The 12,193-nt window shown below is 49.2% G+C and overlaps 1 protein-coding gene across 2 annotated transcripts in view; it reads right to left on the reverse strand.

Moving 5' to 3' along the window:
- The window catches only part of LOC123034524 (zinc finger protein 501-like), a 15,278-nt gene extending 7,158 nt beyond the window's left edge, over window positions 1–8,120 (reverse strand). The window contains exon 1 of one of the 2 annotated variants that reach the window (XM_044451930.1): window positions 8,033–8,120. In XM_044451930.1, the coding sequence (XP_044307865.1) occupies window positions 8,033–8,045 (13 nt within the window). In that variant the 5' untranslated portion in view covers window positions 8,046–8,120. Of the gene's footprint in view, window positions 1–4,042; window positions 4,380–8,032 lie in introns of those variants that run through there. The other variant, XM_044451931.1, reaches the window with a different exon arrangement.
- Between the last annotated feature and the right edge of the window lie 4,073 nt (window positions 8,121–12,193).

Raw genomic sequence — 12,193 nt, forward strand, 5'->3', positions numbered from 1 at the left:
GGCCAGTGCTGCACAGCCCACAGGAGTCCTTGTATTTCGGCCTCGCCTCTCCCCTCCCCTCCCCTCCCCTCCCCTCCCCTCCAAACACTCCCTTTTCCTTCCCTCCAAGTCCCCTTTGCAACCCCATGAAGCTGCAGGCTCACTTCTTTCTGTGACAACTGGCATAGCCTCCTCTCTCCCCATCAGAGCAGCATCTAAAGCCTTGGGAGGAACCCCCTGAACAACCTGATGTTCTTCCAGGGCCTACACTTTCCATCAATGGTGGGAGAGAGCGATCCTGTGGCCCTGGACAGCCTCCTCCCCAACTCCTCTGAAATGCCTTCATTAAATGAACAAGCTTGTATAGCAAGAACTGCCAGGAGAAAGACAGGACAGCCAAGACTGCCTCCGCCACACTTCCCAGCCTGCATACAGTGATCATGAGCCTGAGTCTGGGCGCTTGTAATCATGCAGAGCACAATCAGTACAACTTCACCCGCAACATGGGATAATTTGATTATTGCCAGTTGGTGTTTCAAGCTGGCGACAGAATGCTGGAAGGTGCAGCGTTTTTTCTGCCTACCTATGCACAGGGAAGCCTCCTGAATCTGCCAGGCTGAATCCCTATACACACTTGCCAGGGAGTAAGCCCCAAAGAACACTATCAGGCTTATTTATAAATACACATGTGCAGGATCGCACTGTTCCAGCTGAATCCAGATTTAAGCTGAATCAGTTCAGATGAATCAAGTGAGCTGGTGGAAATGGACTTCCCACTCCCCTCCTTTCCAGGACAGTCCTTCCTGCTAGAAATGTGAAGGTTTAGGAGGGAGAAAGGGAGAAAAACTTGTGGGGAAATTATTTTTAAAAACAAGTTCCCTGGTTTTTTCTGGGTCTTCATTTCCAGCACCTGAAAATGCCACAGAAAGAATCAGGAAATTCCACTGTGCAGTGATGTGGGGGATTGAGTATCCCCCCAAAATCAGACAGATAAATCTTATGCAAACAGATTCCTTCCTCTGACAGGAAGGTCCGTCTCATGAAAAGCAGATTGTGAAATGTGAAGGGCCCTAGAAGACTCCCTTGCTCCTTCACAAAGTTAGAATACCAAGTTGTGAGTCACAGGGAACCTACAAGGATAAACTATGCATAAGGCAGAAATGGCTTTTCTGCTCTTAAAGTTTGGCAGACAGTTCTGTGACTCCTGAAACTACATATATCAATGGCAACATTCTCAGTCCAGAATATGTTATCTTGTCTACATCTCTCTTTTTGTACTGAGACATGGGCTTGCATTTTTAGAGGGGCTAAACTCAAAGTATTTTTTGGCAAATAAAAGGGGAAGCTGCAGTCCTGTGCTAGAGAAAGAAAAAGCCACAGGGGCCCACCGCAACAGTAACTGCTACAGGATTACGCACACCCTTGCCTCACCTCAGCACAGCACACGCTCCCCTCTTCTCTTTAAGTGAAGTTAAGAATTACACCAGCAGGAGGCAACCGGGTACCCTCCAGATGTTTTTTAAGACAGCATTTTATCCCCCAAGCTGTTCAACATCTACATGAAACCACTGGGAGACCTCACCCCGGGTTTGGGCTGCAGAGTCACCAGTATGCTGATGACACCCAGCTCTACCTCTCTTTTACATCCAATCCAGGTCAGGCAGTGGGTGTCCTGAACCGGTGTCTGTCCAATGTAATGGGCTGGATGAGGGCCAATAAACTGAGACTTAATCCTGACAAGACAGAAGTCCTGTTGGTAGGAGGTTCAACTTTCCAGGTAAGTGATCTTTGCCCTGTTCTGGATGGGGTTGCACTACCCCTAATGGCCAAGGTGTACAGTTTGGGAGTGCTCCTCAACACAGAGTTGTCCCTGGAACTGCAGGTGGCTGCGGCAGTGGGGAGCACTTTCCTTCAGCTGCTTCATCAGCTGTGCCCTTACCTGGATGAGCAGAGTCTAGCAATGGAGACCCATGTCCTGGTAACCTCCCAGCTGGACTACTGTAACATGCTCTACATGGGGCTGCCCTTGAAGACAGTCCAGATACTTCAGATGGTACAAAATAGAGCAACCAGGATGTTAACAGAGACTGGCAGATATGCTCACATAACACTGGTCCTTTATCATCTACACTGACTACCAACTGAAGTCCAGGCCTAATTTAAGGTGTTGATGACAACCTATAGAGCCCTAAATGGTTTGTTGTTGTTAGTCTCGAAGTCATGTCTGACCCATCGCGACCCCATGGACAACACTCCTCCAGGCCCTCCTGTCCTCCACCATCTCCCGGAGTCCACCCAAGCTCACACCAACTGCTTCAGTGACTCCATCCAGCCACCTCATCCTCTGCCGTCCCCTTCTTCTTTTGCCATCTTTTGCCATGGTTTGGGACCTGGTTATCTGAAGGAGTGTCTTCTTCCATATGTGCCTGCCCTCCCCTTAAGATCTGGATCAGAGGTCCTTCTTCAGGAGTCCTCTTTGAAATAGATTAGGATTAGGAGAGTGGCTACCTGGAGGAGGGCCTTCTCTGTGGTGGCACCCTGCTTGTGGAACATGCTCTCCAGAGAGGTGTGCCCAGCACCAACACTTTATTCTTTTTGGTGCCAGGCCAAAACCTTTTTATTTTCCCGGTATTTTAAGTTTTAATGTTTATTTTAGTCCAGTTTTTATGATAAATATTATGTTCTGCCTTTGTTGTTGGACTGCCCTAAGACTTTTATGTATAGGATGGGGTAAAAAGTTTTAAATAAATAAACAAACTCCTACCCAGCCCCACCCACCATGGTCAATGGTCAGGGATTATGGAACCTGCAGGCTGCAACATCTGGAAGGCATGGAGTTGCTTACCCCCACTTTATACCAAGATTGATGTTAACTATGACTAAGGCTAGACTTCCCCCTTAACAAGGACTGCTACAGTTTAAGGCTGCCTTTTAATCTTTACTAAGTGGGAAACCTGATTAATCTTAGCTGTGGTTAGCACATAATACTTAACTGTTGTTAAAGCAGGAGGAGAGACTTTGCTCCATAGAGAGGGTAGAAAGAGGGAGTATATAATTCTACAACTTTCCTCCTGACTGTTAAGAGCACCCTTCGGTCACATCTGCACTGGCTCACAGTTGCAAGATACTCAAGGCCACACAGAACATTTTGTACCACTCAGAATATTTACATGGCTGGATCTTCCATACATGTTTCTGCATAGAGGGTTGAAGGCCATAACCTGCTTTCCCCAGTTGGAGAAAATTAACCCCAACTGGCCCTATGTTCGTTTGTCTAACTGCAAAAGACAACAAACGAACAGCAAGAATCAAAAGCACAAGTGCTCCGTACTGAAGTGTGCACAACACAATACAAAGCAAGCCCATTCCTCTTTCGAAAGACCAACAGTCCCCCCCCCCATCCAAATGTTTTTATACCTTTAACAGCAAAGGATCAATCCCGGGTTATCCTGATCCCCCATCAACCCTTTGATCTTTTCTTCTGCCCATTGTTAACCTTTGAAGGTAGGTGCTGTTTTACCACATTCCACACTTATCTTAGCAGTGGGCAGACAAGCAGGCAGACGCCAACAGCTCTCTTCCCCATAAGTGTTTTGTAGCACAATTACACACAGAAACAGTTTCTGCTAAATATTATTCTTAAATAATAACAACTAAAATACCCTAGCATTTCTATTACCACAGTATTTCATTCAAGCACACATCGATTATGAATGTCTGTCTATCACATATATGCTTGCTTGTGCTTTCTTTCCATCTGCATGATTACGACAGAGTTAAACTTCTCTTTTCAACCATGAGGGCTAAAACCCGGCTTCTCAAAATAAATTCTCAAGCCTGGACTAAAGGCAAAATCTTTCTCATGACCCAGAATTTCCCATATTTCCTAGAGCTGGTGGAAAACAATGGTTCGAAACACAAGCAAGAAAGCTACAGATTAAGTTTATGCTTCACCTTAATCAAGAACTCACAAAACTGCCCTTAAACAAGTTCCTAGTTCTTTCATTTTCAGCCCTCACTGCGACATATTGGAAGCGGGGGGGAAATCATAATACAGGCCTACCTTATCGGGTTGTTGTGCAAGAATGAAGCTGGGAAAACTTCACACGCTCGCAAAACCGCTCCATAAATACTAAACGTTATTGCTTTTGGGGGGTGGGGAATTCCCTCCGTGCTGGGGCAGACCCAGTAGAAGGCTGCTCCTCAGATCCTTTGTTTGGATCTACCCCTTTTAATCCCGGCGGCCCCGACAGCCCTTTGCCGGAGGAAAAGCCTACGGTGGCAAATGAACCATCTACGAGACTCATGCCGTGCAAAGACTGGCGAGCGGTTGCGAGGCAGCAAGCCGCCCTCCCCTCGATGCCTGGGGTAGGATCAGTCCAGAGGTCGGATGAGAAGCACCCCCTCCGCCCGCTTCCGCCGATGGCCGCGCAATAGGCCGCCGCCGCCGCCCCGTGCCCGGGATCGCGGCTACTCACCAGCAACGGGCGGGAGGAGACGCGCGGCTGCGGCGCGGCAGGTCCGAGCGCGCTGCTCCAGTCCGCCGCCCGCCGCCGCACCTCTGCGGGCGAAGGAGCCGCGCCAGCGCCGAGCCCAGGCTGCAGGACCCACGCAGGCGGGCGCTCGGCGTGCCGCGGCGGCGCAGGGGTTACTGCCTGGCGGCCGAGGCCGGCCTGCGCAGCGAGAGCGGCTCCGACGGCGCCCCGGCCAGCCAATCGCGGCCGGCCTCCTCGCGTCCGACGGGGAGCTGAGTCAGACGCCGGAAGCGCCGCCTGCGCCAGGCCCCACAGCCGGAGCGCAGCCTCCGCCCCGCGGCGGGAGGAGTAACGTGGAGCCCTCTGGCGGTGCCGCGAAGCCAGGCTCCGGCCCTTCCTCGAGCGTGGACGATTGCCCAAGGCCGCAGCGCTTCGCCGTAGGACTGGGCCCAAGGCGAAGCGCCGGGTTATTTGGACTTCCATTCCCAGCGTTCCGCAGCGGTAACCACCCTGGCAAGGGCTTCTGGGAGCTGAAGTCCAAAAGTGAGCTTCGGCCCACCCGCCTTCCCCAACGGCACCACAACTCCCACGATCCCTCTGCATCGGTCATGCTGGCTAGAGCTGATAGGAGTTGTAGGTTCAAAATATACCTGGAGGTATTACACTACTCCAGCATTTCCAACGAGGTGTCCTTTAAGGTATGACTTGAGGTACGACTGAGGCACGACTCCCAGCATCTCCAGCCAACGTATCTGGTTGGGGATGGCAGTGCTACACCTGTTTTGGGAGGGGTTCGGTGGACGATGCACGGGAAAAGTAAACCCAACTGAGTACAATAGACGCATGCGGGAACGTTCTGTGTATTTTATCGAATCTGATGTGGTCTGTAATCAGAAATACACTGAGATGTGTCACTGTACAAAGTGAGCCTTTTACATACAGTTAAATCAGCAGAACACTGAAGCATCTTCTAAAATTTGTTTCAGCAAAATATGAAATGGGATAGAAATACAAGAGTATTCCTCCCGTTTTTATTGTGAGCCTGGCTTCAGTTTCTCTTCCCTTTTCTGTTTTAATTGTATTTTAAGATCGTTTTTGTACCCCTTTTTGGAAAACATTTTGGTTAAAATCTAAATTAACTAAAAAAGTTAAAAGAATGCATATTTCAACAGGCTCACTCCAAGAGGGGTGCAGTTGAAATTAGGGTTTCAGTTGAAATTAGGGTTTTTAGGATGAAAATGTATATATACATCATGCTGCCCATTCAAAAATGACTTTCTAAATTAACATTCATAATACACGTTACTAAACCAGCTAAACTCTAAAATCAGTTGCTAATATCTGCACATACATCAGTAAAAATTTACTGCTGGAACAGAATCCCAAAGTGTTGCAAAAGGCATGGGTGAACCTAATGACACCTAAAAGTTAGTAATGACAGGTGGGCAAATTTGGGAAAGCAATGCTGTAACCAGAGTGCTAGCACAGAAGTTCCCTCGGTCTTGTAACCAAGGAGGTGTGCTGAAGGGAGGCCGGCCTGATCATGATGCATCCTTAGGTCTCCCTCCCCGTCAATCCGGTTGCCTTGCTTGTCTACATGTTCAGGCACAGTGCCAATGCAGCATCACACAAGAAGACTGTCTCTTGCCATCACCTTTTGGTACTGCCTGAAAATGCATTGCGCCAGATGAGACTTAAGGCAAATTGTCATGCTACAGTTCTTCAAGGAGTGAAAATGCCAACTGCTACTTCGTGGCAAGGATTCCCTGTGCTCTGTGCACACATCCACATAAGTCAACAAAGTCCCTCACGGCAGGGGACAGTTTTCTCCACCATGACACTTGCTGCAAGTGGACCGTTTTCTCCATCATGACATGGGCAACAGCCTGCCCATGGCAAAATGAGTAGTTGGACCTCAGACTGCCAGGCTGTCTGATTTGCTAATGTACGGGCCTAGCTGCCTGCAGTGCATGGCTGACATTCACTCTGTTGCATCTGTGGCAAAAACAATGTAACACCAGCGCACCTGGGCCAGAGATGATCACCACAGCGCATGGAGCAAAAAGCAGCCAGTCCAGTGCTGCTATATTTGGGGCAGAATCCTTGCCCAGACGAGTCTAACTTGTGCTACACACGGTGTGGATAGAGCCTGTGGTTACTGCACCATCGGGCATTCACCCTTAATGAAAAGAGTTCTGCCACCTTTCCATGACGCAATTGGATTCAGCAGCTGGCCTCTCCTCTAAGTTGCTCCCCCTTGCACAAGTCCTTCTGCTTCCTTGGGATACCAATATCCACCTTACAGTTACACAAGTGGTGCAATGAGCAAATCAGAAATCAGCTTACAGTTAACTGTGTAGAACACTAATCATATCCTCTGGCTGAAAATAATAAGGTATCACAGAAAGGAAGGAACAATTCTGGGGGTGGGGGACTTAAGCAAGAAAATGCACCATACTTAAAGAGCTGCTCTGCCACCACAAAAGAGCATTCTGAATCCCATTCTCTCAATACTCACAGTGTAATTAATTTGCAAGGCTGTATTTCACCCAGTACTTGGCTCTTTCCCTGAATTCTGAAGGCTGAAGTTCCACAAGTGTGGCTTCCCCCTTAGCATGAAACAAACGTGGAATGGGGCACAGCTTCTGAATTCTCAGAGGGATAACGAATTTGCATCCTGAACAGAGTACAGCACCCTATTTAAAAATGTCCTTTACTGGCAACTCTTCATGTTTCCCTGTACAATCCCATCACTCTTATACCCCATGCAAATCTCCTTTTGTTCAGAAGTTAACAAAGGAAAACAAGATTTTACAGAATGTTTTCCGGTGATGATCTCACATAATTTACAAAGCCCTACCTGGGCATCGGCTATAGAGGAAGGGCCATAGCTCAGTGTGACAGGCCCCTGCCTTGCATGCGGAAGGCCCCAGATTTGATCCTGACATCTCCAGGGAGGGCCAGGGAAGAATCCTGCCTGAAGCCCTGGGGAGCCACGAATGCCAGCCAGTACTGGCTATACTGGGCTAAACAGGAGAAGGGTCTGAAGCATTCCTATAAACCTCTGGCCAAAGTGCACGAATTAGTCTACTCCAGATTTTAAGCAGCACATAGATTTGGCATTTATACTTGTTATCACAGCAACATGCTGCACGTGTATCTAACACATGAAGAAAAGACTACCATTTCCAATTTCATTTGAAAATTCTCTTTTTCCAGGAAACAACAAAGCTCTCCAGATCACAAGCAGGATTGATCAGGGAGCGCAAGCAAAAGAAACCACTCGAGAACCAATACTTTTATAGCCCTTTTAACTGATAAAGCCCACTGTGTACCAGTACAACAGTAGATAGCTGATCAAATAATCCCTTTCTATGCGGAGCACCGTGAACGCAAACGCGCTCTGAGTGACTCATCCACTGACACCCGCACGAGCTTCACGGCTCTGCAACACAGCGATGACCCCACAGAAAATCGCCTTGCGGGACTCCCAGGCCGTGCCTACCCACTGAATTCCACGCGGTTGGCCCCCGGGTAACTGTGCACAGGGTTGCAGTCTTAGTGCGTAATTCGGTTACCTTTCTCCACCATCCAGCCTCGCTCCTTGCCCGCTCATCAGCGACCCTCTGCAAAGGCCACCAAGCCATACGGGGACTAACTCCGCCTCTTATTGCCTCACTTCCTGGGAGGAGAGGGCAGGTCACCCGCGCTTGTTACATAAACAAAAGGCCCGCGGCCGTCACTGCCGTGCTGCGGGTCGGGGCCGCGGCTCCCGCTCGCTCCGCCTCGGGGGCGTCCCGAGCCCTTCGGCGCCCTTCGCGAGCGGCAGGGCCGCCTCCCCAGCTCCCTTAGGGAGCGCCGCTCCGGCAGCCGGGCTTGCTCTCCCGCCCCGGGAGACCTGCAGGCGGCTTTGGGGAAATCGGCTTAGGGTTTGGGTCACCGATGAGAAAAGCCTGTTTTATTCCCCGTTAAGAGCATTCGACCTTTTCTGAAGTTCTCTCTGCTTGGTACTCAGTTAGAAATAAGTCGATTGGATTCATTTACCCAGGTTGAAGTGGGTCTTGACCTACAAGCGGAGCAGCCACTTGGTGCAGATGCAGCCTGGCCTCCGCAGGGATCAGTGCACGGTGTTGAGCTGCGTTCAGCCCAGGGGCCGACTTCCATCTGAGAGGCTCCCTGGTGGAAGCGAGGGCAGGGCCACCCCAACACTGCCCGCATATTTCGGTTTAAAGCTTTTCCTGCCAGTGACTAAGCCTTAGGACAGGCATTTCAACTCTTCAGGGTGGGGAAGCCTGTGCAAAGGCAGTGTAACCCCCAAGGGGTTGCAGGGCTGGGGGGGTGGGGCAGAGGATGGAGGCAAGGCCAGCTGGAGAACACCACAGGGCTGGATTTGGCCCCAGGCCTCAGGTGCTGAAAAAGTGGCAGTCATAACTTCAGAAATATAAGCCAAGTCAGAATTGTCTAAATGTTCAAGCAGAGAGTTATTAGTGTGGATGACCCTGGCACTGGATCCAAAACCACAAAGCAATGTCATGTAATCTATGCTAGAAATGGAAAAACAGATTCCTTAACTTGCTAGGAGTCTCAGCAGACCCTGCAAGTCAAAGTGCATATATAATTCATATTTGAATAGCTAGTCTAGCCACTGTAGAATACAATGTGCTGGTATGCTAGGCAGTGCTGCAACTTTTCTGCAGAGCTGGCGAGGCAGTGTGAGAACCTCTGCTCTAGCTGATTAACAGTACTACAATTTTGTTACTTTATGAAGATGAGAGTGTAAAACAAACAAGCGAAAAACTATCAACTACAATAACAGTATGTAACATTTCACATTCAATCTTACGCTGTCTGTCGTGGGACGGAATGGAAGAATCCATGCAAACAACACCCACACTAATGTACATTGAAACAATACTGCATTTCTATTTCAAAGGCAATCACATAATTTTTAGATGAGGGGTGGGAATTCTGTGGCCCAAGGGCCACCTATGAGCCTGAGCTTTCTCTCAGGCGGACTATGCAAATTCTGCTCATTCCTGGTTGTGGCTCACATCTACTGCAACTGGAGTATTGTGCTCAGTTTTGGGCCCCTCATTACAGAAAGGATATAGCCAGGTTAAAGTCGGTGCAGCGTAGGGCCACAAGGTTGGTGGCCGGTTTGCAGGGGATGCCATATGAGGCGAGACAGAGGGAACTGGTTCTCTTCAGCCTGGAGAAGAGGAGACTCAGAGGGGATCTGTTGGCGACATACAGGTATGTGAGGGGATGTCACACGGAGGTGGGTAAAGAGCTGCTCTCCCCTGCAGAGGAAGGCAGGATGCGCTCCAAAGGAGCAAAGCTCAGGGAACCCAGGTTCCATTTGGATGCCAGGAAGCACTTCCTGACAGTCAGGACCCCGAGGGTGTGGAATGGGCTTCCCCAGGAGGTGGTTGAGGCCCCATCGGTGAGAGTGTTCAAAGATAGGCTGGACATGCACAAGGTGGGCATGTCGTGAGCAGAGCCGGCTGGTGCTGGAAGTCAGACTAGATGGCCCAGGAGGCCCCTTCTGACTCACTCTGTTTCTATGTTTCTATGTTACTGCTGCAACCATGACCCTGACAGGTTGCAACCAACACGTAGACCGTGACAGGAATAGTTGCACCACCAGTTCTAGACTAACTTTTGGAAAATGGAAGAGCACCAAGAAGTAATTCACTTGGAACGACTCATTCCTTCGGGCTGGTGTTCTAGTCTGAAGGTTGATCTATGCATACAGTAGAATGAGGCAGCGGCAAGCACCTCTGCACTCCAACGAGGCAATTTTCATGATACCCTGGATGGGATTGCCTTCCCCCTAAAGGAGAAGGTTCCTAGCTTAGGGGTCCTGCTGGACCTCAAGCTCTCCCTAGTTTCTCAGGTGACCTCGGTGGCCAGGAGTGCCTTCTGTCAGCTTCCCCTGATTTCTCAGCTATGATCCTACTTGGATGAGTGGAGTCTTGCCACAGCGACCCATGTGCTGGTAATCCTCTCACGTGGATTACTGCAATGTGCTCTGTGTGGGGCTGCCTTTGAAAACTGTCCGGACATTACAGCTAATACAGAATAGGGCAGGATGGCTGCTTCTGAGGACTGGCTGGTGAGAACATATTACACTGGTCCTCTGTCAGCTGCGTTGGCCCCCTCTTCCGGTCCGGGCCCAATTCAAAGTGTTGTCTTTGACATAAAAAGCCCCAACTGGCTTGGAACCAGGGTACCTGAGGGAGCACCTTTCTCCATATATTCCCACCTGTCCACTTAGATCCTCTTTGGAAGTCCTCCTCCAAATGCCCTCCCCTGGGGAGATCAAAGGAGGGGGGCCGTTCTCTGCTGCAGCACCTAGACCCGGGGTCCTCAAACTTTTTGAATAGGGGGCCAGTTGAAAGGCTGCGGTGACCGCCGCGGGTCAGTGAGGGGGGGGTGCCTGGAGGTGTGGGCCGGTGAGGTGCCGTCGGGCACGCGCAAGGCGGCATTGGGAACGCGCAAGGCGGCTCGCTCGCTCGCTCAGAGACCATCTCCAAGCAAGTGAACGAGTGAGCCAGCCACCTCCCCGCCCATGTGGCGAGGCAGCGGTGAACGTGCGCGTACGGGAGGCAGGCGGTGGTGGCTTGCTCACTTGGGGACCATCTCTGGGCGAGCAAGCCACCACCTCCCTGCCGGCACAGCAAACACACGCGCAGGTGCCAAACGGCGGTGCAGGCCAGATGGATGGCCATGGCGAGCCGGATCCGTCCTGTGGGCCGTAGCTTGAGGACCCATGGCCTAGACCATGGTTACTCAAACTATAGCCCATGGGCTGGATACGGCCCACCATGCTCATTTATCCAGCCCACCTCAGAGCTTTTGGACTCGCTCAGAGAAAGCAATCTCCGAGCGAGTCCAAAAGCTCTGAGCCAGCACAGGTGTTCTCTGAAACTGAGCAGAGCGCTGATGCATACACCAAATTGTAACAGTTCAACTGCACATGCACCAGCTCTTCCCCACCCCATCTTGGGCTTCTGCTGCACTCCAAGGGAGCAGGCAAACATTTTTAATTTTTTAAAATTTTAATTGTTTAAATTTATTTTAATTTAATTTTAACTAATTTTTAAATTTATTTTAATTTTAATTAATTTTTAATGTGCAGTGTGCATAGAAATTTGTTCATATTTTTTCAAACTGTAGTCCAGCCCCCCAACAGTCTGAAGGACAGTGAACTGGCCCCGTTTAAAAAGTTTGAGGACCCCTGGCCTAGACTCTGGAATTCACTCCCCAGGGATATATGGCTGGCACCAATTCTTCTTTCTTTTAGGTGCCAGGTGAAAACTTTTTAATTTAAACAAGTTTTTGGTTAATTTATTTAAGTTAATACTTTATATTTTGTTGTGGCTTAATTAAATTTTGGTTAATTTATTGACTATGCTTATTGGTGTGTGTGTGATGTTACATGATGTTATTAACTATTTTATTGTTTTATCTATTTTATCAGATTATCAATTGTTTTACTGTATTTTATGCATGTTTTTATGCTGTTTAGCATTTGTAAGCTGCCCAGAGAAACTTCGGTTATGGGGTGGCAGAGAAATGAAATAGATAAATAAATCTGAGGTAGAAAAAAGAACCCTACCAGTTAAGAATACAGGTATAGAGTCATGTCTCCAAATTGTCCTTTATGAAAAAGTTCCTGCATACAGTAAACTAGCCCATGTGAGGTGAAAAAAGTTTAATATATCCTTCTCAAGAAT

This window comes from Varanus komodoensis, unplaced genomic scaffold (assembly GCF_004798865.1).
Source record: "Varanus komodoensis strain SLA01 unplaced genomic scaffold, ASM479886v1 scaffold6_4, whole genome shotgun sequence".
In the NCBI taxonomy this organism is placed as follows: Eukaryota; Metazoa; Chordata; class Lepidosauria; order Squamata; family Varanidae; genus Varanus; species Varanus komodoensis.